The sequence below is a fragment of the Oryza brachyantha genome, chromosome 10, assembly GCF_000231095.2.
Source record: "Oryza brachyantha chromosome 10, ObraRS2, whole genome shotgun sequence".
In the NCBI taxonomy this organism is placed as follows: domain Eukaryota; kingdom Viridiplantae; phylum Streptophyta; class Magnoliopsida; order Poales; family Poaceae; genus Oryza; species Oryza brachyantha.
Window position 1 is genome coordinate 6297905 of NC_023172.2, and position 27968 is coordinate 6325872.

The following is a 27968-nucleotide window of genomic DNA, read 5'->3' on the forward strand; positions in this document are numbered from 1 at the left end:
CACAAAAACAAAAAGTTGATTTTTTATGAGACGAAGGGAGTATATTGCATACTATTCTTCGGCGTATCATGTTAGGCTATGGTAGACAACCCATAAAAACTCAACTCATTTCTTGTAAGCATGCTTCGAACTGCTAAACGAGATTTTTTTTAAAAAAATATGTAGAAAACTTACTTTAAAAATTATATTAATCAATTTTTAGTCTAGAATAATTAGTACTCTATAATCATACACTAATGGTTAGCTCTATTTTGCATATCTTCTCCTTTCTCTTTTTCTCGAACTCTTCCTTTGTTTAGTTTGTACTCACTCTGCCCTAAAATTTACTACATGTTAGGATGGGACTTTCTAATAGTATTAATAATTTGGAACCGACGGAGTAGATAGGAGGATGTACCATTTGATTGCCGATTTCATTATGTCTATCATAGGAAAATTTAATCTTTAACTTCAATTTTAGAGTTGATTTTTGGGTTTTTTTATCGTAGTTTATTTTTTATCCTTAGCTTTTAAATCACTAAGAACATATATATTAAAATTTTATTCATAAATTATTTTTACTTGTAAATATGTCATTTGACTTTTTCTCTAAAAAGTCAAGCAATCATTCATTTAATTACAATATCTATGTATATAAAATATGCTAGATATGGGGAAAATGACTCTCGTCTCGGTACTTATTAATGGAGATTGAGGCTCAAACCTAGATCGGCTAGCCCATCACCTCATGGTGCTAGCCAAAAGAGCCTTAGACCCTTCTCAATATCCATGTATATATGATGTATTTGTTTGTGTATACATGACATGAATGATACGAGGATGCAAAGTTGCAAACAAAAATTATATAGTGAGAAGTGAGAACAAGTGAAGTGAAGGATTTTTATACATGCTCCCAAGACAAACGTGTTTAGTAGGACGTCTTATTATTTGCACCCGTAGCACACATAAATATTTTGGGGGGAAATGCTATTCAGCGACCACGTCACCATGGCTCTTGCCGTAGTCGTATGTTAAACTAGAATTTTCATTTTGTACTCATGAAATCGATATAACACAGAACCAATTGCCTTTTTTGTTTCTGGTTATACTTATAAGTCAACATTTTAATTTATAATTGATTTTAGGGTTTTTCATCATATTTATTTTCTAGTACTAACTTTTAAGATAAGGATGAACATATATATAAAAGTTTTATTTATAAATCATTTGTTTTTTATAAATATAACGTTTAGCATATTTTTTCTTCAAAAACGAAAAGATAACCCGTGAACTATAAATGTATACGTACTAAAAAAAAAAGTCAGAAATGTATAAGTCCATCAACGCACCCGACGGCCGTCATGTGTCTGTGAGCTACTGGTGAACATGGCAGAATATGTCAGGGGTTGCAATTTTGTTCCGAGATTCCTGATTTTTTTTGGGGCGGAGGGGGGAGGGGGTCGAAATAACAGTAGTATTTTCTAAAATTTCTAAAATAATCATTTATATTTTTAAAATTCATGTATTTTGTTAAAAAAAACGATCGTTATATCATTTGAACTTGAAAAGTTCGTCTGGAATTTCCGAAAAATTTCCAATGACCCCACCGGTATAAAAGTGTATACCGAAATTTCAAACCTGACATACGGTGTCCCATTGATGGTATGTCATTAAACAACAGGGCCAAATTCACATAGCAAGAACAACATTCTGCAATCTGGATTCGTCAATAAACAACTGGAAGACAGGCAGAAAACTACCTTCGCTCCAAACTTCAGCTACTTATCTGCGGCAGGCAAGAGCCCGAACAATCTTCAAGCCGTATAACTACGCTACATTGGGAGTACAGGAGCTTGTACATTCTGTTCTCTGTTGCAAGAAAATGAAGCTGGAGAAAACTAAGCAAGCGTAGTTACTTTTCATCTCAGGCTATCTGTTGCTGCGCTTGCTGTTTCTGTGCCATGGCCTGGTGCTTCTGCCCAGCTATGTGAAACTCATAAACTTTCTGACTGTTAACAACCACATTGCACACGGTACATATTTTCACTTCTCCCTGAGCAGCTCCAGCCTCAAGTACACGTCTTTTCTTAAACTCCAGTTCTTCTGGGGTTGCTGCAGAACTCTTCTTCTTCTTCGTCTGCACAGCAGGCAACACACTTGGAGTGGTAGTGATGGCAGCAGGTGCCGCACTTGGAGTGGCAGTATTTGGAGGCTTTACTGCTTTAGGTGTGATAGAGTCTTGTAGCCTCTCTAAGTTTTTCTTATGCTTCTTTCCTGTCTTATGGATCCTAAGAACATCTGGAGTGTCGCACTGAATCTTGCAAACTTCACAAGTTAATGGTTGCACAACCTTTGGCTTTTTCTTTATGTGCTTTCTTGAAACAGTTTTCGGCACAGGATGCCCAAACTGGGCATTCCACTGAGCATGGTGCATGCCAAGGACTGTAACTGGTGGTGCCATTCCATTTGTAACTCTGGATGCGGCTGCCTACAGATACATTGTTGTTATGGAGTTATAAGCAAAGAATAAAAAGGGGCATATAACAGACAACCAGAAAAAACAACGAAGATGAACCAATTCAAACCAGGATGAGAGAAACAATGACAATAACAACAAAAATGAAAGGTTTAAACAGGAGTTTGCCAAATGAATGGAGATCAGATAGATGTGAATTAAAAATAACCTATGGGAATTAAAAATGACACGTGTTCTGCCAGGACTCACATTTATAAGATTGAATATAATGTGAAATAATCCAGGACAACAAACTAAATAAAACACAATCTATAGAGCATTTAATCTTTGATAAAAGTCAGTAAAGCTTCCATAGAGAAAATGCACTCTTTATGCCAAGATTTTTGTTCTCATCCTATAGCAACATGTTGTTGTTAGTTATTTTTTCTTGCATTATTTGCCAAGGTGATTGTTCTGACAAACACTTCATTCTGCTGCTGCGTTGTGCAGGAAGCAGGAAAAGCTTCACAAACTACAAATAATACTGTTCACTTGATCCAAGTACTTAGATAGCTCTCAACTCTGGCTTTGTGCTGAAATTGTGACAGGTAGGGACCGAAACTACTCTAGTCCCAAGAAGCTCAAAATAAATTTCACGGTAACAGAATTAGGCTGTACATTGCATTTTTGGAGGGGAAATATGAATATAACTAGTGGATTATATGTTATACATGATGACTCCAACAAATAAATATTTTGACAGATTATTTCAAGTATATACTCATTTTTTCAGTAAGACAATCTTTTGTTAGTTTTTTATTCATATAACACTCACTGAAGATATGTGTTCTATAGATTGCCCTGATAACCCTGAATTTATTGTGACCTTGAGAAAACATGTCAATAGTAGATGATGTGGCTGAATACATCACTGGACATGCCCCAATGCCTAGCCAAGAAGAGCTAGTTCCTGTATGAGGAGCATTAACCAAGCTCTAGTAGAACACATTTCGAGCACTGTGGCATGGGAGCATTACAACATGGAAAACATCAAATCAGACTACCACAACTGTGCTGCTCAACCAATGCATTGGATGTCTAAACTTTATATAGAAACAGCAAAGAAAAAACTAGCAATGATTTACTAGAAGCCTAATTAGTAGAAGTAGTCAAGATTCAGATGTTAGAGCATTACTTTATTTTATTGCAAGATCATAACGAGACTAGTAGGTTTCAGGGTGACATAGGAGTATAAGACATACCTTCAGAAACACATATCTTATGATCGTCAAAGGCAATTGTTCGCATATTGATTAATTTTATTGTCTTTGTTTCGTAATTTGACAAGATCAACATTACAGTGCGATCCAAGTGTGTAATTACAGCTTAAACATCAGAGTTATTACTATTCTAATTGGTTTTTCCACAGAGAGTGGGATGGTACAATCACCAAACTAGTGGACATATCATAAAACTGTATACTATTCGTTTTGAGGCATTATATATCATCATTTACACAACCATTAACCATATGCTGCCAGCTTTTGCACCACATTCCAACATGTTCAATTGAAAACAACAATCTCATAGATTTCAGAAATGCAATTTCTATTTCTATGTCTCAATGATGTCCATACAATAACACATGAATATTACAAAAAAAAAAAATGTAAGACCTGGTATAAACAAGTTAGCAAAGAAACATGAAAAAAAAAGTAAAACAGGCTAGAAATGAATATATAAATCCAATAAATTTGAAATATCATGAAACTAGTTTTGCAGACAAATCTAAACATATGTCTATTAAACATCCAACTTAAATGTTTCAAGTACTCGGTTCTGAAAGTTTGACATGAGGTATGTCCAAAATGATTTGTCTCCCAGACCAGAGGGAGTAGTTATTGACAAAGAAGAATTATTCTACAATTGTAACACCCCAGGTTTTCACCAACCTAGTGTTCTGAGACTTCACGGAGTCACCACCCATGGGTTAACTAAGCTAAAGTTTGTTGCCAACTAAAGCTTCACCGTATACTAACACACCTCAAATAAAAGTTTGTTATCGCAAATCCTCATAGTTTCTATAGGTGTTTGTCAATTATGGTTTTACGCCAACACTAATGTCCACATTGTACATCACGATAATAAATCAAAAGAAAATATTAATTTTCCAATGTCTTCTTACTCCACATACAAACCAACATAATTTATTCAAAAAAATTACGATGTACACTGCAAATTGATATGCCTAACAATACAAGGTAATATTAATGAACGATTGGCAAAATAATTGGAGGCATGATGCAATGAATGACCCAAAACCCATTCTATTGTGCACTAGTGTATCAAATTTTAAGTCACTTAGAACTAAGCTAAGTTTTAAATATTTAATAACCCAAATCAACAATTAATTTGCCAAGGCATTCTTACAAATAGCACACATATTCCTTACTTATAAATATCTATTCACTTTCCACGGACGTACCGCCCGGTCTGATACCAACTGTAACACCCCAAGTTTTCACCAACCTGGTGTGCTACACAAAACACGCAAAAGAACACTACATCCAAAACTTCACGGAGTCACAACCCATGGATTAACTAAGCTAAGGTATGTTGGTAACCAGAGATTCACCATATACAATCATATAAGTTCGTCATGCACTTGCCTCAAACCTTGACGTTAAATTTAGCTCAACACCTCCCAAGTTTAAACCCTCTACACCTGTGGAGCAAAACATCATATAAAACCTCTACATGTGACTAACTAACAATGCTTAGCATACTTAATGTATTTCCGACGATAAAGCACAAAAGTTCTATTTATTCCGCCGACTCGTATTTAACTACATACTTACACATAACTCTAACTTGAATTTAGTTTCAATATATTATAACAAATAACCTTGTGATTAGATGATCTCATATATGTTACTCCGTGAAGTTTCGGAGGTAGTTTTTTTTTTGGCGTGTTTTGTGCAGCCCATCAAGTTGGTAAAAACCTAGGGTGTTACAAGAATTGTTTGAAAGGAAACTGAACCTACTAAAAACATAAGTTATTCACTTGACCATAAAGGTATAAGTTTTCTAATATTGATGTGTTCCTCTGATATGGAAAACCATAAGATCGGCCTCTAATCATTGACAAATTGTAAAATGAGGAAAGCTAAAAAGAGTTGAATGTTTCACCAAGTAAAAAAAATGAAATTACATGATAGCCACAAAATTAGGGTGTGGCAAGTTTTCCCATTACTGAGGACAGGTATTTACCCAACATATCCCACTGAGGTCCAAAGAAATTGTACTGTAACCAACATTCCCCAGTGCGATAAGGATTTGAGTACGATGCGTAAGATTTGGGTCGCATGTCAGTAGTCAAGTGAATGGTAATGAATATAACAGTGAACACGATCACCGCCCATCTCAGTATTGCAAAAAGGATAAACCACAAAACTGCTCGAAAACTTTCAAAGTGATCAAAATGCTGTAACCAAACTTCTAAACCAGAGCTATGACAACATAAATGATCATTGGATTTATCACTCAACATGATTCTCTAACTTATTAACTAGAATGTAAATATTCACCAGAGGTATGCAGATACATTGTAACATGTGCACAGTACATTGTGCATCATACGCGTAGATGACAACGTGATTTTAGATGAATGTAAGCATGTTCAAATAAACAATTGTTTGGGATCAATCAATGAACACCACAGTACTACAGGAGGCACAGCAGTCCCACCTTTTTTACCAAATTATCAGAAAACAACAAAATGTGCCCCAAAATAATTTAATTGGAAAAGCTAATCCTCACTAGAAAGAGAACTAATATACGTTTGCTATAATCATACTGAGATTTGATAGAGATTTGTGTGAGGAGTATGAAAATTTTCAGTTATCTCATGATGTTTCAATTTCAAATCTTAATGGGTGCTTTCAAGTTTAGGTTAAGTAGACCTAAAGTAGAAATGGAGAAGAAAACTTGATGATGGTACAGATAACAGGAAATCAAAACTGTAAGAAAGGAAGCTCAATAAACTGTAAAACTGAACAGGCGCTTACATGGCTCTGATTCAAATTGATGTGAAAATTTCAAAACACAGAAATTGCAACAAATTATTTTCAGCAACATAGCAAAAAGGTGTTTAGATTTTTTGAATAACAACGAAATCAAACAAAAATAAAGATCCTGCAGGTTAACCAGGAAAAATAGGATAACTTCACTATCTGATAACTTGTCAACCTGAATGCTACAGACCCTAGTCCTGTTAATTCATGCCGTTGCAACTCCCACCACACATATATATCTAATGTAGAATGTAAGTTATCCTTCAAAGCAAGATTTTGATTAAAATCAATTCATAATCATTACTCTTACAAATTTCATGAAATCAACTGAAATTCATGTGTCTTGCTCGTCCTCCAACAAGCCTTCTCCACGAAAGGAAACGACTTCCATGCCACATAACATTTTTAGTTTGTGCGAAAGAATTTGTAGTGCCATAATTCAGAAATGAAGAACTATCGATGAAAGAGCTAGACAATGTGGAAATACCTAAATCCATGCGAGTGTCTCGCATGCAAAACCAAGGCGGGACTAATCGAATAACAGGCAATACTTTAGCGAAAAATCACCAATAGGCATTCAATTATTTGTTAGATTATTCAATGTCTAACATTCACCACTCAAACCCTAACACATCGACCTAAATTCGCAACAAACAATCAGAAATCAACAGACATTGAATCAAAACAGAGGCAGGGTGGACCCTGACCTGCGCGTAGCGCTGAGGATCGAACCCAAAGTGCTTCCCGGCCTCCTTGGCAGCCGCCGCGGTGCCGCCAGGAGCACCTTGCGACGCCGAAGACGACTGCGCCTGAAACGCCTCACCGGCACCAAAGTAGTACCCCGACAGGCCCCCGGAGGCGCCGCTGCCTGCTCCAGCCGCGGCGGGAGCACCGTAGTACTGGTACGCCGCGTAGTGGTCGTACGGCGGGGCGGAGCCGGCGGCGGCGGTCGAGACCGCGTTGGGGTAGTAGTACGAGGATGAGGCGGCGCTGGAAGGGTCGGAGGCTGGGGCAGTCGGGTGGTAGGCCGCGTAGGGGTAAGGGTAGGCGGCGTAGGGGTGAGGGTAGTGGGGGTGGTGGTGGGGATCCGCCGGCGGCGGGGGCGGCGGCGCCGCGGCGTGAGAGGCGGCTGCGGCGTAGTCCATGATGGTGCGGTGCGAGTGCGCGGCCGTCAGATCGCGGCTGCGGGCGCACGCCGCACGAGGAACAGGACAATGTTGTCCTGTTTTTCTTTTCCTTTCCTCTCCTTTTTACATTTTTACGTTTATGATTTATCCCCGAAATGTTCATTTGTGGCAAATTGGAGGCAAAGGCATGTAACTAGCCAGGGGTGGACAAATTTGTAGAGAAACTATTTATGTTTTTTTAAGTGACAAACAGATTCAGTAACACATTAATGTACCAATAGAGTGGAAATTTATATACAACCGAAAAGTTTGTTTCTCAAATGTAGGTATTGCACATGGAACCTAGATATGTTTGAAATGGAATTTCTGACTATTTTTATAAGAGAAATAAATAGTAGTATTAAAAATGTGAATGTTTAAAGGTTATTATTACTCTAAGGATGTGTTTGGTTCGTAGACGAGGGGGTTAGGTTGGCTCTATCCCTGAATTGTAGGATAGGTTCGTTCTATTTTTCTGTTTGGTTGAATGGATGAGTTGGACCCTGTTTTTTGTTTGGTGGAAGGGATGAGATGGGATGGGTTGGACCTATTTTTTGTTTAGTTGAAGGGATAGATGGGATAAATGTTAACTCTTATATCCAAAATAAAATATTAAATACTGAAATTAATATATGAATAATCTAAAGTAATTAAATGTATATTTATATCAGTAATATATTTTAAATAAATTTAATAAATAAAATAAACACCTCTCTGTACGTCGTGGTTGTCCTGGGACGGATCCATCCCACCGTTTTAGTGGGATGTGTTGGACCTGAATCTAGGAAAAATATTTATATCCTGGGTCCAACCCATCCCACCCATCCACCAACCAAACATGTTCAGGTTTGGGTTGGCTTTGTTCCAACCCATCCCTTTTTTAACCAAACAGATCCTAATAGAGCTACAGTAATACATCTTAAACTTAAATCTTAGATCTTAGGCATAAACATAAAAATCAAGCATCGACTGGTACCTAGTACTAGATCCAATTGAAGCTATAATTAGGCTCGCAATCTCTCTTCTCGCCCGTAGCTATACACATTTTTTTTCTTTTCGTGCATGGGGAAAGATATATCCACGTTGCTAAATGAGCATCTTTGATCTCCTGACCTACGCCGCTCTAGCCACTGGCCTTCTTCTCCATTTGTCGCTGCCTTCGTTGTCTCTTATTCTGCTTCATGTGCTCCAACACAATGCCTAGTGAGTGCCTTAAGATCCAAACATATGTAGTTCCTAAAGATGCCCTTAATGAAAATACGTTCTCCAAAGATGAACGAAACAATTTTAAGCCTTCTAACTACTGTTTTATAGATACAATATTAAATACTTTCTCCATTTTTATATTGTAGGACGATTTGGTTATGCCTCAATTCATATTGATCAATGTATGTTGTTGGTATATATGTATAGATTCACTAACTTTCATATGAATCTAGAAAATTTTTAGAAAGTCTTACATTGGAAATAACAGTAGTACATTTTATTTTCTCGACAAACTTCAATTTTCTCAACAAACTTCAATGGGTTGCCACTTTATCTTGTACCTGCTAAAACTACAAATTCAGTACTCAGCAACTGCTAGGCTAAAAGAAAATCAGATGGAAACATGTGTGATTCTTAGTGTAAGATCGAGGAGTCTATTTATTATTTTTGTTGATAAATGATTGGTGGTTTGTGATGCATTATGAATAAGTGTTTTTATGATGGGTTGATCGTGGCGATCAGACTACAGGTATAGCGACGGTCAAACCGCTAGAACACTAGTGGTTAGACCGCGGGTATATGTGTGATCAAACCGCCAAGCCTAACCGACATGTGTTGTTTGGTCTCGGGTCTAAATAATCTTTTCTAAAATAGATTATTAACTTTATAGAATTTCATCACCCCACCTTTCGAAAAATAGGTTTTTTTAACATTACAGTAGTTAATTTTATTATTTATATTATCAAATAAATATAAAAATCAGAAAATATTTTATCTTCCATTTATAAAAGTGTGTGTCCTTGTTGAAGTGTCCAACAAAGAGGAGCGCTCAACCATATCCAGCCAAATCAACCCATATATAGATAGGAAGTATGCGTAATTGTTGTCACGGTGAACATGTACTCCCTCTATTATTTTATTAAATAATTAACTTTTGAATCTAAATTAGAGTATTCGTTTTATTCAGAAATTTACATAATTATTAATTATTTTATTATAATTTATTTTATTACTAAGTATACTGTAAGCATCACTTATAACTTTGTATATTTGCATAAAAGTTAACATAAAATGAATAGTCCAATGTAAAATCTACTGCATCAAATAAAAAACCGAAGAATTATTAGACTCACCCTATACACAGTACTGTACTGTGATATAATCAAGGATTCTCCTAACGAAAATATATTCTTAAAGGGGATGCTCCATAGTAGTTATGATCCAATACTTCTTTGTGGCTAAAATAAGGACTGACATTAGGGTTTAGAGTAATATTGTCTCATTTTTTTTCTATTACCATTGTTTTATATGTATGAATTCTATTGATGTAGTTTGTTCTGCTGGATACGAAAATGGGTCTTAGTAATCTAGTTTTCTCCAATTAAATTTGAATTGGTCTTATTATTTCATTTCACTGGGAGCAAAAGGTTAATCTTCCAATTTGGATTTTGAACACTTAATATTCTGACTTGTATTTTATATTACAGAATTGACTGTTATTCTTCCTTTTGATCTCATATGCATTTTTGAAGTTAATAATAAATCAGACCAATTTGTAAATTATAATTCTCTACTTAATTTAGGGCATGTTTGGGGAGCTTCTCTCAGCTGCAGCTTTTCCCAAAAGTTGTTTCTGCCAAAAGCTGCCTCAAACGGTCAACGGCTTCTGAGAATTTGGAGTTAGGGATTCGGGAAAATGAACTAAGAAATCATAAACTAGGTATCAGAGCTTTTCCATATTCTCTGACTTACAAATAGCTACTTCTCAGAATCTAAAGTTTCCTAAATAGGCCCTTAGTTCTTGTTGCAGCAGTTTATGTTTTTGGTGGGCATTGATAACCATAACATTCAGCATGACACAAAAGTTTAAAAAAAATTAAAATTTTACCACTTTTTATTTATCAAGAATTTCAGTGTGTTACGAATAGCAATGGTCCATTGATCTAGCTAGGGGCTGTGATGGCGACGGTCGATGCAGTGAGACACCAGGTGGCCTTTTAGACTTGCAATGTATGTTCTCTCCTGCTACCCTCATTAGATCTAGATTTGGCAATATTAATGGCAACCATGTGGCTCAACGATGGAGAGGAAATAAGAAGACTATAATGACAATTGAGCTCAACCTCAGACCTTGTGGTGCCTATGTCTAGCTCGTTGTGCATATAGGTACATCTGGCCACCATCGTCGGCGTTCAAGGCAACCGCCGATCATCGCCACCATTGAGACCTCCCCACTCATCGTCGTTGATCTGTCCCACTTGTAAGGTTGGCGTTGTCGAGCCCTTCCTAGCGTGCAAAGGAGGAGGACCTAGAATCACCGTTTTGAGCTCTCCTACCTATAGGGCCTAAATTATAAAGAAAAAGAAGAAAAGAAAAACATGAAAATTGTGAGGTGACATTCATGTGGTATACCATGTTGGTTTCCATTGCATTCTATGACCCAAATATCTTATTTTACCAAGTTTAAGAGCTAAAAATATATTTTGAAATTTAAAGACCTACATAGCACAGTCACACAAGTTTACTGACAGCACATGGATAAAAGTTACTAGAAACTTCTCCTCTGTGAGGTGCACCATGTTGCCCTAGTCATCATCATCGGTCATTGTGTACACCTACCTCAAAACTTTGGTGTCCATCGCTTATTTTACGAATAAGCGAAATGACATATTTGCAAATGAAAATAAGTTGTGAATAAAACTTTTATATATGTGTTTTTAGCGATCTAAAAGTCATGGCTAAAAAATAAACTACGATGAAAAAAACCAAAATCTTTCAATTTAAGATTGAAAATTCAAATTTTGGTTTCCTGCAACCTAGAGAAATAACTTATTTTGAGGAATGTGGGCTCCTGTGGAAGAAGCCCTTGTGGATAGAGGGAGCAGGGGCCCTCTTCATTTGGTATGCTGTCTAGCTAGTGTCTTACTCTTATCAACATTATCATTCTTGTTCGAGTTGAGCTGGATCAGGTGGGGATTTTGAGACAATTTGAGTGTAGGTGTGTGCTTGCAACGGATTGAGGATTGCAAGGGCAAAACAGGTCTGCTACAATACTATTAGAATGAATCCAAAGTGCAAATGTTAAATCAATGTTGACTAAATTGTGGCTAATTATAAAATAGGCTTTGTCACCACAAAATCGTGAGGTTTCCCTCTAAAGAATGTCATAGGATTAGTTATCCCAATGTCGATTGAATATTTTATCTGAGAGTATGATAAAGGAAAAGCACCCAAAGAATGGATTGTGCCAAGAGGGTGATTGTTTGACCAAATGACATATTTGTAAAAAAAAAAACTAATTTATGAATACAAATTTTATTTATGTATTCTTAGCGTTTTAAAAGTTAATTCTTGAATAAACTTCGGTGAAAGCCCCCCAAAGTTAACTTCAAATTTAAATTTGAAAATTTAAATTTTGGCTTATAATCATAAATAGAAGTGAAAAAATGGAGATAAAGATCCACCGTGCAATGGAGCGTTGCCTTACTTGCAAATGAGGTGCACAACAATGTTAGGTGGAAGAACCTGACTTTTTTAGCTATAGTTTTTTTGAACTTTAATCAGGACTAATACCTTTTTTTCCTGGCAATAACTTCTAAACGACTGCTACATTCGTGTTAATATAACTGTATTTATGGATTTCCGTGTCCAATTGACCGCTTGTCTTATTTAAAAAAAATATGAAAAAGTTAGTCAAACATAAACTACTATTTATTTTTCATCATCTAGTCACAATAAAAATATTAATCATATTTTTTTAAATAAGACGGACGATCAGATGTAAACATAAACAATGCAAAAATGCACTTATCCACGGAGGGAGTAGTAAACAATTGGTGCATTTTGTCAATAAGGATGACTGTCAAATGGCTGAAAGGTAAGTTGGGTTAGGACTCATGCTTATAAAGAATTGGTGCATTTTGTCAATAACTTCCATCCAATGCTGTCTTAATTTTGTCTGGAACTATGGGGTTTCTTTATAAGGATGTCAGTGAAATGGCTGAAAGGGAAGTTGTGTTAGAGCATGCACTATGCTCCGACGTGGCGAGTGGCTCAAGCCCACCACGTCGGAGCGAGGCAGCCACGTCCCTGTGAACCGCACCCCCGCAGAGGCTTTCGGAGCTTGCAGAGGAGGCGAGTAGCTCTGTCAGAGTTGAGAAAAATGCAACAGCAAAAGAAAGAGAGAGAAGAAGGAGCCAGAAAAAGTGAGAGAGAGGGGGAGAAAGTCGTCGGTGCCCGCCCGCCGCCAACCACCGCCACCCGCCCGCCGCGTGCCGCCGGCCCCGACGCGGTTGCCGACGAGCTCCGCCCCGACACGGCCGCCCAGATCCGCCCGGACACGTCGCGCCATCGCCCGGGCCCAGATCCGCCGCTCGATCCGTCGCCGAGGTCACCGGTTGCCGTCCGGGCCACGTCCATCGCCACCGAGGTCGTCCGTCGCCGGCCGGGCCCAGATCTGCCGCTCTGTCGCCGAGCTTCGCCATCCAACCGCCGATCTCCGTCGCCCGGCCACCAAGATCCGCCACTCAGCCTGGCCGGTGGCCGGCGGGCACCTAGATCTGCGCGTAGTCGAGGAGAGGAGCGGTCTTGAGAGAGAGTGAGTAGGCAATGTCGGTCTTGAGTTTGGTGGGGAGAGAGAGGTGAGTGTTCGGTGGAGAGAGAGGTGCGGGTTGGGTCATAGTTCCCTCCAAACTGTGCAGTGTAGGTATTATATCCCAACCATAACTTTATCTTACGTGGCGGACAGGGATCCTCACTGCATTGTGCATGGCCTTATGTGCATGACAAGGGGAAAAGTCTAGAAAAAAGTACTGCAATATAAATAGGAAAACATATAGTTGAGGTGCACATCTGCTCTGAGCTAGTCTTGCTTTCCTATGTGTACTTTTTTGGAAAGGGTTAAAATCACTGTACTAATATCTCCTCTGATGGCCTTAGGGCATGCACAATGCAAGCTCCATGATGGAGTAGCCCAAACATACCATGTAGGATGAAGCTACATCCCACAGTGCATGGTGCCTCAAGTGGGTCCCACGAAAAAAAAAGTTGACAACCTTTTTTCCTTTTCCCACTCTCTCCCCTCTCGCACCGTCGGCTCTACTCTCTTTCCCCTCTCTCCCCTCTTTCTCTCCTCCCCCTCTCCCAGCTCTCTCTCTCTCCACTCTTCGGCGCCGGCGGCGGGGCTAGACAGCGTCGGCAGCGGATCGGGGTGACGATCGTGTCGGGACGACAGATATGGACAGCGAGCGAGCGGTGGCGCATCGGGGCGACGGGCGGGCGACGGCGCGTTGGGCCGCGGTAGATCCGGCGGGCGGCGTGTCGGGGCGGCGGGTGGGCAACGAGTGGTGCTCTCTCCGGCACCGTTTCTGTTGTCTCTCTCCTTGCTTTCTTCGGTTTCTCTCTCCTCTCTCTGACAGAGCTACCGTCCCTTGGCGAGGGGACGCGCATCCTGGCTGGGGCACAGTTCACGCTGAGCTGGCGAACCAGCTCCTACGTGGCGAGCTAGAGCTTCTCGCCACGTAGGAGCACTGTACGTGCCCTTATATACAATATGGCACCGTGGTGCTCCGTAGTGAGTTTTCCCTTTCCTGGGATACAAACTACAATAATGTTCACTGTAAAATCTTTAAGAATTGTGTCGGTTATACTTTGTTATTGCTAACTAGCAAGGTGCCCATGCGTTACGATGGACAATCTAATACTCAGTTTATTTTAAAACAGAAGCATTTTTAATTATTTAGCAGATAATAAAGTCGAGCATAAAAAGCTTTATTGCCCCTCACTAAACAAGGTAGGGCTGAGGTTAATTGGGTGAAGGATGGAAAGAATTTGAATGAGTACTAGTTAATGTGATAAACAAATCATTATATGATGGAACAACTCTTGTATTCTTAAAAGTATTTATATTTTACGAGAAAGGTAGCATAAAGGAAAATTTATGAATATTTTGAATTACCTAGGTGAATTGTTATTGTTCATTAAAAAATGAGATTACATTTTCCTCTCTTCCACAAATATCAATTTGCGGGAACTATATTCTCCGAACACAACTCGTATAACCATTATTTTGAAATCATAACAACATATTGTATGAACATAAATTCAAATATGAATCTAATGGTATCACTAGTGTGACAATAAATATGTAGCATGTTGTTCATCAAGAATTATGAATTTGACTTGTTTAAAACTTCACCTCCTCAAGAGTATACATGACAATATAATTCCTTGAAAAAAATATATATTCCAGACTACCATTTTAAAAGTAATCCAAAAGGACACAAAAAAATCAATCGTACTACCACCACCAAACTTTAGTACTTTACTACTACTTGATCACCCGTTCTCAACATTTTTCTATTCAACGTCTCTCCCGATCCCCAAGCTGATCCTTCCATTTTGCTCCACGCTCCATAGCAACCAAGCGGCGGAGCTGCATCCTCCGGCCACCGACCGGCGGCGCGACGACGGTCTGAGCCGAGGTTTGGAAGCTTTATTCGAGTCGTCCCCCCGTTCCTGTAAAACCCCGTGCTACGCCCAACTACCGTTGTGATCTCCGGAGAACTCCACGCGTGGCCAAATCCGGTGAGGTCCCATCGCCCTCGAGCTGCGCATGGCCACGACTCCATGCTCCGGCGAGCTCCACCTGGCCCCGTCGGAGCAGCCTTCATCGACTCTTCTTCCTCTTTTGCCTCAATCTCAGCCGGCGCACGGAGCGGCCTCCGCACCTCGAGCAGCTACCCACCTCCACCCCGTCGAGGCTGGTTGCGTGCTGCAGGCGGCGGAGGCTCGCGGAGGGCTTTGCCGGTGGGGGTGGCCTAGGGCGTCGGCTGCCTGAGCGCGTGCTGGGGTGGATTTGAGGCCCGCGGGCGGCGCTGTTGCAAGTACAGCACACCGTCGGCTAGCGGGCTAGGGTTAGCTGAGGAAGTCGACGGTCGACCTCTGTGCAGGGAGATGGGTGGTGGGGGAGCGGCGGCGGTGAATTTTGCAGGGGCGTTGCCAGTGGCGACGACCAAGGTCGTCGTCGCCGACGGAGGGGCCGCGGTTGTTTGGGGGAGAACAACAAGTCCGCCGATGGGGACCGTCCAATTGCTAGCGATCGTTTGAATCTACTATAGCATGAATTTTCTTTTGACTTGTTCATATCTTACAGGATTCTCCTTCAGTTTACCATCTTCCTCTATTCAAACTTCAGCCATATCATCAAATGTGTATGTTTTATTTGAAGTAGTCTAAGCTTTCTTGAACGTAACGTTTCTTCAAACTACTCACCTAACCAGTACTACCTCCGTTTCATATTATAAGACTTTCTAGACTTGTCTAGATTCATCAATTGATGAATGTATATAATTTATATACGTGTCTAGATTTATTAGTATCCATATGAATCTAGACAAGGCTAGAAAGTCTTACATTATAAAATGGAGGAAGTAGTATTTAAATTAGGCAAGACAGGTACATGGAACCTGTCATCTTTATTTCTCTGCTTCCAAAGAGTCAATAACATAACCTTTTACCCATACATATGAGCTGCTTTTCTTGCATATATGTTTCTCTGTGTCCCCCTATCAAGAGCTTGTCTAACCTCTGCAGATCTGTCTTTGAGCAGGATTTAAGGATATGTCTGCCTGTTCTGAACAAGCCTTGGTGAGTGTTTCGACGGGAGTGATGAACTGCCTTGTTGCAAAGCTTACCGCCCTGATTGATGAAGAGCATGTTAAGTTCAGCAACGTTCCCAAGGAGGTGAGCTTCCTCAGGGATGAGCTCAGCACCATGAAAGCTTTCTTGGAGACACTTGCAGACAGAGGCAATCTTGATCCACTGACAAGAGAGTGGAGGAACCAAGTAAGGGAGATGGCTTATGAGATTGAGGACTGGATTGATGAGGGTATGCATTATCTCACCAAGGATGAAGACAATTCTGGGTTTATTTCGAAGATCATTCATCGTGTCAACAGGATGAGAACACAAAATCGCATGGCCAATCAAATGAAAGAGCTGAAAACTCGTGTGGTGGAGATGAGCCATCAGCACAAAAGGTATAAGCTTGATGAAAGCATCTCTACATCAGACTATATAGCCATTGATCGTCGCCTCTGCACACTATATGCCGATACAGAGGCCCTTGTGGGTATTGATGGTCCAAGGAATGATATTACCAAGAGGCTGATGGGTTCAGATCATCATTTGATGGTGGTGTCTATTGTGGGAATTGGTGGTCTTGGCAAGACAACACTTGCTAACGAGGTGTACAAGAAGATTGGAGGACAGTTTGATTGTCGGGCATTTATGTCAATCTCTCACAAACCAGATATAACAAGGATTGTTAGTAATATACTCTCACAGCTGGGCCAGACATCTTCTCCATCTTGTGAGGTGCAGGACCTTCTCAACAATCTACGCCATCATCTACTGGGCAAAAGGTATTTATGTTTTTTCTGTTACTGCAATGTATTCCCTTCTTATTTTAATAGATGATGTTATTGAATTTTTGTCACATGTTTGACCATTTGTCTTATTCAAAAATTTTATGCAAATATGCAAGAACTTAAAGTTATAATTAAAACATATTTAGTAATAAATCTAATTACAACAAAATAAATAATTACAAGTTTTTCGAATAACACAAATGGTAAAATATGTATAAAAAACTCAATGACGTCATTTATTGAAATACAAAGAGCAATACTGGCTCTTAAAAGCTTAGTTGAAACAGTTTCCAAAATGTTCAAATCAATTAGCTTTCTTTCGTTTGTACTGTTTGCTTCTCTTTCTTCTTTTTAGGAGTGTGTATTCTCTACTCTTAGTCTAATTTGTATTTTTCGTATGCTGCATGTGAAATATCTGCAGGTATTTGATCATAATCGATGATTTGTGGGACAAATCAGCATGGGATATTCTTAGATGTGCGTTCCCCCAAAATAATCATGCTAGCAGAGTGATAACAACAACAAGGATTGAAAAGGTGGCAATGGAATGTTGCAGCTATCGCTGTGAATTTATTTATAAGATGGAACCATTGAATGAACAGGATTCAAAAAGGCTTTTTCTTAATAGAATATTTGGCTCAGAGGATGCGTGATGCCCAAGTGTGGGTATGTTGGACCGACGTCCCAAGTTGCAACTTCTTTTCCGGAAGCTTATCTCAAGAGAACTCCTAGCGGTAATCACCGAAGTTTGATTGCAGTGTGGTAAGGGGTCTGTGAACCAATTGTTAAGGGGTAAGGCTAAGCTCTCTTTCTCATTAAGAAAGCGGCCCATCCTAAGAGATCGGCATCATACTAAGGACCGTGCCGAGCAAGGTCCGAAGGGATTTGAATTCCACACGCCTACGAAGCATTCAGTTAGTGGAAATTAAGGGCACGAACGGTTGTTGTACAATACGAGACGATGGTATGATATCACTCCTACTTCATTCTCTACTTCACTCAGGTCTAAAATCATAAGGAAAGTGTCATCCCAGCGAGGAAAGACAGAAAGAAAGCAAGTGTGCCATGTAAAGCCATGCCTGACTTGATGTCCTAGAGCACAGGCCCGACCTAGGGGGGTTCCTAGGGTTGGGGCGTGATGCCCAAGTGTGGGTATGTTGGACCGACGTCCCAAGTTACAACTTCTTTTCCGGAAGCTTATCTCAAGAGAACTCCAAGGGGATGGGTGACCGACCAGGTTGTGTGAGGGAAGCGACCGACCGGGAAGTCATTTCTCGGGTGCGCATGAGTGAGGACAAAGTGTGCAGAAAAGACATGTGTGTTGGTTGTGTGAGGGAAGTCTTGATGTCCTAGAGCACAGGCCCAATCTAGGGGGGTTCCTAGGGTTGGGGGGTTCCTAGGGTTGGGGCGTGACAACAGTGTCCATCGGCTCTCCTTCCAATATGGCAAAGGGAACCATGGTATTACAGCAGCATCTACTAGTCTGACGCATCTTCGGTCATTTGCAATCTTTGGAAGCTCAAATTATATTCACATGCATCATATTTCATACTTCAAGTTTCTCCGAGTTTTAATAGTAATGTTTTCAGATGTTCACCATCAGATCAGTTTGGACTTCACAGGAATTTGTCAATTGTTTCAACTGAGGTATTTGAAGATTGAATCCGACATTCATGTGCAGATACAATTGCCTGCTCAAATTGGGGAGCTAAAATTATTGGAAACCATTGATATAGAATGGGGATCAGTTTGTATTCCGCAAGATATTGTTCATCTGCCTCACTTGATTCATCTTGTTATCCCAGAAGGAACAGGATTACCTGATGGGATTGGAAACCTGAAGTCTCTCATGACTTTGCATTCTTTTGATTTGGGGGAGAACTCATTGCATAATATCAGAAGTATCGGAGAGCTGACCAATCTCAGAGATCTTAATCTGTGTTGCTCTTCTAATAAAAATGTAACTAATACAGAGACATGGATTGATGTTTTGCGCTCTTCCATTGAAAAGCTTGGCAACCTCAAATATCTACATTTGTATTGGCCTGATACTTGTGGAAATGGCCTAAGTTCTCTGACCCCTCCACCCCGCCATCTTCGCGAATTGGAGATCATATACTGGTGGTTTTTCAAAGTTCCAAAGTGGATTGGAGAGCTCCATGAGCTTCATGTCATGAAACTTGCAGTGCAGGAGGTGTCAGATGATGATATCAGTCTCCTTGCACGACTGCCTTCCTTCACAAACCTTGGATTGCGTATTCGCCGAGCACCTAAGCTTAAGATAATTATGCATGACAAGGCATTCCCAGTTCTCAGATACTTCAAATTCTGGTGTAGGACACCTTGCCTGGTCTTTGAGGCAGGAACAATGCCAGAGCTGACGAGGCTCAAGTTACGTTTCAGTGCACAAGGATGGGGGAAATCTGCTGCTACAGCGCCTTCCGGAATTGAACACTTATTAGGGCTCCAAGAGATTTTCCTTGAAATTGGAGGCCTCCGTGAAGAGCGAAGAGCTGCGGAGTTAGCACTAAGGGAAGCTATTGGCAAGCATCCTGGTCATCCTAGTGTGAAGATCGTCAGTTGCCCGCATACACAGCTCTGAAATTTCTGACTAGAAGAGAACTGGGATAAAATGGCTGATCTGAATAAAATATGGTACTACAAACTTATCGCCATTTACTGGTACTGCAAACTGTAGGCAGAAATTCATTAATATGAAATACACCAGAAAATTACATAGTAAGCATGATCATGTACTAACTACAGTTTGAGCAGTAAACAACTTCCACCTTTTGGACGTGTTGCTATCTAGTACTATCTCCGTCTTTAAAATAAGATCATTTTTACTCATTCTAGCTTGTCCTAAAATAAGTTTATTTCTAAGTAATCATTACATTAAAGTTTATGAAAACAAGAAATAAATATATTGAAAATAGATAAAATAGGAGATAATTGTAACGAGATTTGATACAATGAAGGGTATTCTAGGTTTAGGTTTTTAGCTATTGTATTGGTATGTGTAATGAGTAGAAAACAAAGTTATTTTATGATGGAGCCAATTATTGACTAATGGCCTTATGGCTCTTTAGTGACCCTGGAGGAATCCATGTAACCCACTTCTGTCTTTCCGCACCACAAATTTCTTTAACATCTGTACCTGCAGAGTGGTTTACTTGTTTTTGCAGTCCGCAAAGGTGAACAATTTGATGTCATGGGACTTCAACACGTCATAATAACGAGAAATTTTTCCGTACTTAAATACAATATATATGTATTTAACTAAAATTTTACATCAAAAATTTTGATAGATAAGTAACCGGAGGTATAAAATTTTACGATAGAAAATATGGTAGCTCCTGATACCTTTACAAGAACAGGAAAATTACCCCATAATAATCCATCCAAGATTCATCTGCTGCAGGCCACTCAGGGTACGCAAGTGTAGCATGTCGGGAGCTTGTCGTGTGAAAAACAAGGGTCGCCAGGCATCTAGGCAAGCCCAAGTGCCTGTCTTCATGCTTCACTCTTACTTATTATACTTGTAATTTGCGAACAAAAGTTATTTCCTGTTAATAATATATTTAAGGATTATTTGATCATGTTGGTGTTGTCGTCGTTTCTTGTTTATTCAGTTGGATTCGTGGGAAGGCTACCCAGGCAAGTCGATCTACAGGGTGATTGTTTGGCGGTCTATTTCAGAATGATACAGACCCATTGCTAATATATATGCAGGTTTTTTTTTTGCTGGTTTGGAGGATACTGATTCATAATCAAGACTGAGTTCCAGTGTTTACTGCTGATGCAGATGATTAAAGATTGTTCGTGTTGTTGGTTTGTGCCTTCTCTGGAAATTGATCAACACTGTACAAGATGGATGCTTATGTTGAGCTTCTGATGCAAAAGATGAAGAGTCTCTGAAGATTGCTTGGCCCTGACAGACTGAAGATAGAATGGAGTAAATGCAGAAAGGTTGATTTACACGGAGTAAGAAACATGTTTTCATGGAATCTGAGATACAGTTAACATCATGATACAATGCAAAGCTACCATGTCTGAGAAAATTTTCATCCATGTCCAAACATACCTCGGTTTATATCGGAGCACTATGAGCAAAGAACAGAGCAAGCACAGATCAATATCCACCGGTCAGGAAATCGAACTGTTATCAGATTTTTATGAATTTCATATAGTTACATCCACAATAACACAGCAGTTTCTAAAGAATAGAGGAATGCACATGATTAATTGTGCCTGGATTCTAATATCTGCTAACGAGCTCTGTACTTGAGTGTTCATTTCAGTATCAGTATTCATTGTTGATTGCTAATGCAATGGTTAACATAATTCCTACTGTTGGTTTCTGGTTTATCTGGAAATTGAGAAATGACATATATGCAAAAATATTACATATACTATGTATGTACGTACGTACGTAACCGCGTATCAGTATTGAGTATAGACTTCTGATGCAAATGATTAACATTGTTCATGCAGTTGGTTTGTGGCTTCTCGGAAAATTGAGGAATGACAAACATGCAAGCGCTTTGGAGGTGAATAGTTAACAATCAAGACTGAACGAGATGGATGCTTATGATGATCTACTGATGCAAAAGATGAAGAGTATCTGGAGATTGCTTGTCATTGACAAACTGAAGATAGAGAAAAGCTTCCAGCTTTCCAGGATTTATCAATTGATATAATGCAGAAATGTTGATTTTTACACTCGGCCAGAAACAACCTCGATGCCATTTTAGATCCAACTACTGAGATTGCAATACATCCAAATTCAACAAAGTACTCCAGTACACAACAATCAGAACTACAAAATCCACTGGACAGGAAATAAAAAAAAAGATATCAGCTTTCTATTGAATTTCATATAGTTACATACATCCGTGATAATACAAGATTATAGGCACATTACTGACAATGCCAAACACTGATTACATCCATGATAATACACGATTTGCTAAATAATCCAAGCTGTCCTATTGCAAGCTATTACTAGTAGTACAAGCTGCCTAGTAGTATCCGTGCAGGAAGACTTGGCGATGCCGGCCGCCGGTGACCTGGGCCGCTTTCAACCAGCAGGCGCTGCCGGAGCCGCTCCTCTTGTACGGGTGGTGGCGGCGCCGCAGCCGGGACGTGCCAGACTCTGCACCGGACGGCACAGCCGACGGTGGCGCCGTGCTGGGGATGTACTCCGGAGACGCCGCACGGGATGGAGGGCTCGCCGGAGAGTAGTTGGGTGACGCGGCGAGGGGCGGAGTCGATGGTATGTAGTCTGGCGACGCCGCACCGGGTGGAGGGCTCGCCGGAGTGTAGTCGGGTGATGCGGCGAGGCGCGGGGGCGTCGATGGAGTGTAGTCCGGCGAGGCGGTTCGGCGAGGAGGGGACAACGGCATGTAGTCCGGAGATGCGGCGCGGGGCGGGGGAGTCACCGGGGTGTAGCTGGGCGACGCGGCCCCGCGCGGTGGCGTCTCAGGGCTGTAGTCTTGCAACGCCGCCCGCCACGCAGGAGTCGACGGGGTGTTGTCAGGTGATGCCGCCCGCCGTGGAGGAGTCAACGGCGTGTAGTCCGGCGAAGCGGCCCGCCGCAGAGGAGTCGTCGGAGTGTAGTCAGGCGATGCAGCCCTGGGCGGAGTCGATGGGGTGTAGTACGGCGAAGCAGCACGCCATGGAGGCATCGACGGGGTGTAATCCGGCGACGCGGCGCCCCGCGGAGGACTCAACGGGGCGTAGTCCGGCGAAGCAGCCCGACGGGGAGGACTCGACGGGGTGTAGTCCGGCGACGCCGCCCGGGGCGAAGGCCTCGACGGGGAATAGTCCGGTGAAGCAGCACGACGGGGAGGACTCGACGGGGTGTAGTCCGGCGATGCCGCCCGGGGCGAAGGCGTCGACGGGGTGTAGTCCGGCGAAGAAGCCCGACGGGGAGGACTCGACGGGGTGTAGTCCGGCGAAGCAGCGCGCGGCGGAGGCGGCGCCATCCTCATCCTCACCAGCGGGCTCGACGGCGCGTACCCGCCCGGAGACGAAGGGCAGAAGGAGCCCTCCCCGACGCCATGCCCTAAACCGAGCAAGAAGGAGGAGGTGGAGGAGGCACGTCCCTGTACCCTCGAGGATCCGCCGCAGGCTGCCGAGGAGAAAGAACCGGCAGCGGAGCTGGACGCGCAGGAAGACATCGGCGCCATCAAGAAGAGATCGCGAGCTCACGGCGACGACGGAAGAGGAGGAGAAGAAGCGGAGGTCACGGCGAGAACGAGGCGTGGGTGTGCGGGGGTGGAATGGATGGATGCGGGGATGGAAGGGCCCGTGTCCTCCTTATGTAGGGGAAGGCGCTCCATGTACACCAACTCGGAGTCGGAGTTCTAATGGCGGCGACGCGGAGATCTTCTTTTTTTTCTTTTTTTTTTTGGGAATTAGGAGACAGGATAGTACTAATCGCCAAAGTCTCTGGTGGGCCTGATGGGCCAAAGTTTATTGGGCCGGATGGTTCCCGTATGACTGGGCTGGCCCATACTTCAAAACTATGTCCCATCTGCGAATTCTGAAGCACATTTGCGACCAATTTTTATTTATTATTTATTTTTTAAAAACGAATTAAAAAACATAATTTCTTTTTAATATTCGTATAAATATACCCAACGCCTCCTTAGGGTGTTTTTTAAATTGTCCTCATAGAGGAAGTTAAGTATGACATAACAGTCATAAATTCATTAGTACTTGAAAATTTTTCATTTGGATCCATCAACGCCCTCTAGAGGGTTCTAAGGGCCTAAACTCAAAATTTCTTGTAAAGTTTGGTACGTATTGTATTTGTCATTTTTAAACATGTCATGTGATGTTATAATGTATTAAATTGTACATAAAAATTGTAAAGCTTGATGAGATCTATAACTTTGTAGTTGACAAGTTTCCATTTAAAATCATTTAGAGGTCTAAATATTCATTCCAATATCTTAAATACATTTCTATAAAATATCATATCTACGCTACAAATGATATTCATTGGAGATAAGATCTATACTATAAACTGTTTATAAGGTCTATAACTTCTTAGTTGATAATCCTTTTCATTTAAAATTATTTACGATATCAAGGCCGCATTCGGTAGCAGGAACAAGTTATTTTATACCAATCGTTTTTCACGCGCACACTTCCCGAGCTGCTAAACGGTGTAATTTTTTGCAAAAATTATCTATAGGAACGTTGTTTAAAAAATCATATTAATCTATTTTATATTTTTTAATAATTAATAATTAATTAATCATGTACTAATTTATTACTATGTTTTTCGCACGGATAACTAACTCCTCTCGCACGGATAACTAACTATCGTCACCCTCCTACGGAGCGCAGCCCAAGTAGTATTATTACCGGTACCATCATAGTCAAAGCCATCATCCAAAACATATTCCTTTTTCAATTCAGGCCCTTCCCGCCGGTTTTCACTGATATAAAACTAATAATGCTTATTTGATACCACAAATAATTTTAAATGAAAAAGTAATGAACTACAAAGTTGTATATCTTATTTCGATCAACAAAGTTTTATATCGTCGAGCTCACCAGTTTTGATATAGAGATTGACTCAATCCAACTTCATACGATATGTTTAAAAATTATAAAAACAATAGTACCAAACTATACGCACCCACTAGGAGGGCATTAAAGGGTTCAAATGCAATTTTTCTCATACATATATGGGATATATGGCAGTCATGTCATATTTAACGCCCTGTAGGAATTTGTTTTTCAAAAAACACTCGGCTGGAGGACGTTATGTGTATATTTATGCAATTGTTGATAAAGAAATTATGATGTTGTATTTTGAAAAATAAAAAAATTAAAAAAAATCATTTGTGAGTGATTCACATTAAGTCATTAACCACAGCATTCCCTTCTCTTCCCTGTAGATAGTGCCACCTCTATGAAATCCAAACCAAAATCAAATCAACGTTGCAGCACAGTAGCCTAATAAGGAGAGCAGGTACAGAATGAATAATAACAGGGAGCTGATAGGGCGTAGCAATTGTCAATTAGTTCGGTGACACCTTGCTGATTCCTTTTTTCCAATTTCCCTAGACGAATGGTTCAGTGCAAATCTTAGTATGTTCTTTTGTCCCCCTTCCTAATCTTGCTCACGCGTTTTTCACATGTACTTTTCGCGGACCGCTAACCAGTTTATAAGTTGATTTATAAATTATATTAATTTATTTTTTAAGCCGATATTTAACAGAGGCAGTGGTACTAAGTATCTATTTTAATTTTTTCTTATATATAATTTTTTTAAATAGGTTCTCGACACCAATGTCTTTTGCGCCAACCTTCATGTCATGATTTAGCCATCCTAAGGTCGAGGTTGTCGGCATCATTGTCTTTGGTATTGAGACATTGGACCTCGACGCTAATGACCATGACACCGAGTAAAAATGTATATTTTTAGTTGAAGTATTTTTTTTATAAGTCGATCTCTGAAAAAAGTTTTTTGAAAGAGCTACAGTTCAGTGTAGTAAATTCAGCCCAATGACATATACAAGGCCATTCTCACATGTCATCATTAATTTTTGTTTTAGTAAATTTTCTTTTGCAAATGTTGCAATTATGTAGTTTAGCATATAAAGCCAGTGTGCCAGCCTTAACCTATTACTCCCTCTATCCGCATTTTAATAGTCACGATATTGATTTTGACCATTTGTTTTATTGAGAAAATTTATGTGCTTATCATCGATTTTGTTAGGATTGGATCTACTATTACTAGGAGTATCTTAAATATAACTTACATTGTAACATATTTGCATAATTTTTTTTATATACGGCGAGTCAAAGATGTGTTAAAAAATTTAAGAATGTTTGAAAAAGCAATACTACTGACAATCTGTAACCGTGATGTGAATACATAGAGGGGAAGTCGATTTTACCTATCTAGTATAATTCATGTTGTTTTGAACGGTAACACATGCCAGTGTTACAGATATGAGATGAAGCATACCTGCAACGATATTTTTTGTGATTTTTCAATGTTTCAGTTAATTAATTTTCGATGTTACTTGGCGTTAAATCAAAATGTTGCAATGCCGATCGAGATAATGTTTCTTGTATTTGGTCTTTGATGGATAAGAACAGTTGTTGTTTGAATAGTTGAAAATTGATGTTTCATACTCTAAACCAAAAATGTTTCAAAGTATGATTTAACTATGTTTATCATTTCAATAGTTAAAACATTTTTTTAAGTAAGACGCCGCCTGATTTTTTTGTTAAAAATCAGGCGCCCGATTCATAGTTGGCACTGAGAATTCTTTATATGTTACTGAAATTTGACATGTTTCGTTGTATGCCAATTTAATTTGGCTCTTCCCCTCCATGTCATGTTTTAAAATTTTCCGTTCCATTATACCACTGTCGTCAATGAAGCGTTAGTTGACCTTTAAGTCAAGGAAAAAAGATGCATTTTCCCTTAAGAAAAAGTTAATGTAAATGCCAATTTTTTTCTCATATGTTATAGCCACCAAGTATTTGTTTTGTAATAAAATAATTCTATACATATAGCTATTATATTTTACCAAACTGCTACCTGTTTTGGTTCAACATAATTTATTTCTAATAGAGTCATTGGGAATGACCAATGAGAAATTAAATTTTCACAATAACATATGAATTTTTCCTTCAGGTCAAATGTGTTTTTTTCCGTTGACTTAGCGGTCAATTAATGGGTGGTATCATATGATGGACAAATTTGAAACAAGAGAAACTTCCCTACGTACGCCTGAAAATTTACTCAGTCTCTTTAATACCCCAGAGTTTTATCTCATCCCTTATATACCCTTGAGTTTTCATTTTGATCCCCTCTATACCTATCTTTGTTAGTTGACCATTAGTTGATCGTTAAATATTTTAAAATGACTATATCACCCCTCCTATACATATTTGCTACCTACCTAATAAATTTTTATATAAAAAAATCAACTTATACTAATACAATCATTTAACGACCAACTTAAAAATAAAACTTATTATTATTATTATTATTATTATTAAATCCATCACCAGAAAATTAAGAACTAAAACTAAATGTTATTTAGGTTTAAATTTTTAGGATATACATGAAATTCATCAGATTTGATCTGAAATTTATTTAAAAATTTTAAATATGTTTTCTAGTTTGTGATAAACTAATTACATCCCTTTGTTTTTTCAAACGAATCTTTTTTAATACATATTTGTTGAAAAGTAATTTTCAAATTTGATGCAAAACTTTTTTAAAATAAATATTTTTATTTTAACGTAATAATGTTTAATTTTTAAAAATTCATAACAAATGTTTAGTAATTTATTTCTTATTGGTTTTCACAACTAAAATAATTTACACATAAAACATTTCTAGCTTTTAGCAATGTACCAAGAACAATAAAATAATTTCTACAATAACTAACGGTCAAACTAATGGTCAACTAACGTAATGGGTATGCAAGGGATCCAAATGAAAACTCGGGTATATAAGAGATCAAGCAAAATTTACGAGCATAGAAGGGATTGGGTGAAATTACAGGGGCATGTAGGGAATTGGCCCTTGAAACAATGGTACGAAAGAAAGGAGACAATTTCGATTGGGAATAAGTTCACTGGAGGTCCCTTAACTTAACATCTAGTTTATCTTAGG

General features: G+C 39.7%; 4 protein-coding genes across 4 annotated transcripts; 2 read left to right on the forward strand and 2 right to left on the reverse strand.

Annotated features, from left to right (window-relative positions):
• Positions 1–1565: 1565 nt before the first annotated feature.
• On the reverse strand, positions 1566–7756 carry LOC102714953 (zinc finger RNA-binding protein-like). Its single transcript, XM_006661626.3, has 2 exons — positions 7215–7756; positions 1566–2467 (listed from the first exon to the last, which is right to left on the reverse strand). Exons 1-2 carry the CDS (start codon positions 7650–7652, stop codon positions 1904–1906), a joined length of 1002 nt encoding a protein of 333 aa, XP_006661689.1. The 5' UTR covers positions 7653–7756; the 3' UTR covers positions 1566–1903.
• A 7499-nt stretch (positions 7757–15255) lies between these two features.
• On the forward strand, positions 15256–18556 carry LOC121055521 (disease resistance protein RGA5-like). The gene is made up of 3 exons (XM_040528044.1): positions 15256–15361; positions 16489–17302; positions 17730–18556. Exons 2-3 carry the CDS (start codon positions 16500–16502, stop codon positions 17959–17961), a joined length of 1035 nt encoding a protein of 344 aa, XP_040383978.1. The 5' UTR covers positions 15256–15361; positions 16489–16499; the 3' UTR covers positions 17962–18556.
• Positions 18557–18653: 97 nt separating this feature from the next.
• LOC102722529 (disease resistance protein RGA5-like) lies at positions 18654–21989 on the forward strand (the record flags this gene model as incomplete). Its single annotated transcript, XM_015841461.2, has 3 exons — positions 18654–19963; positions 20730–21453; positions 21803–21989. A coding segment is annotated over one exon (1257 nt), but the record flags the coding sequence as incomplete, so codon positions are not given.
• Positions 21990–22329: 340 nt separating this feature from the next.
• On the reverse strand, positions 22330–23490 carry LOC121055553 (DNA-directed RNA polymerase II subunit RPB1-like). Its single transcript, XM_040528264.1, has one exon. The coding sequence runs from the start codon at positions 23488–23490 to the stop codon at positions 22330–22332; it is 1161 nt and encodes a 386-aa protein (XP_040384198.1).
• Between the last annotated feature and the right edge of the window lie 4478 nt (positions 23491–27968).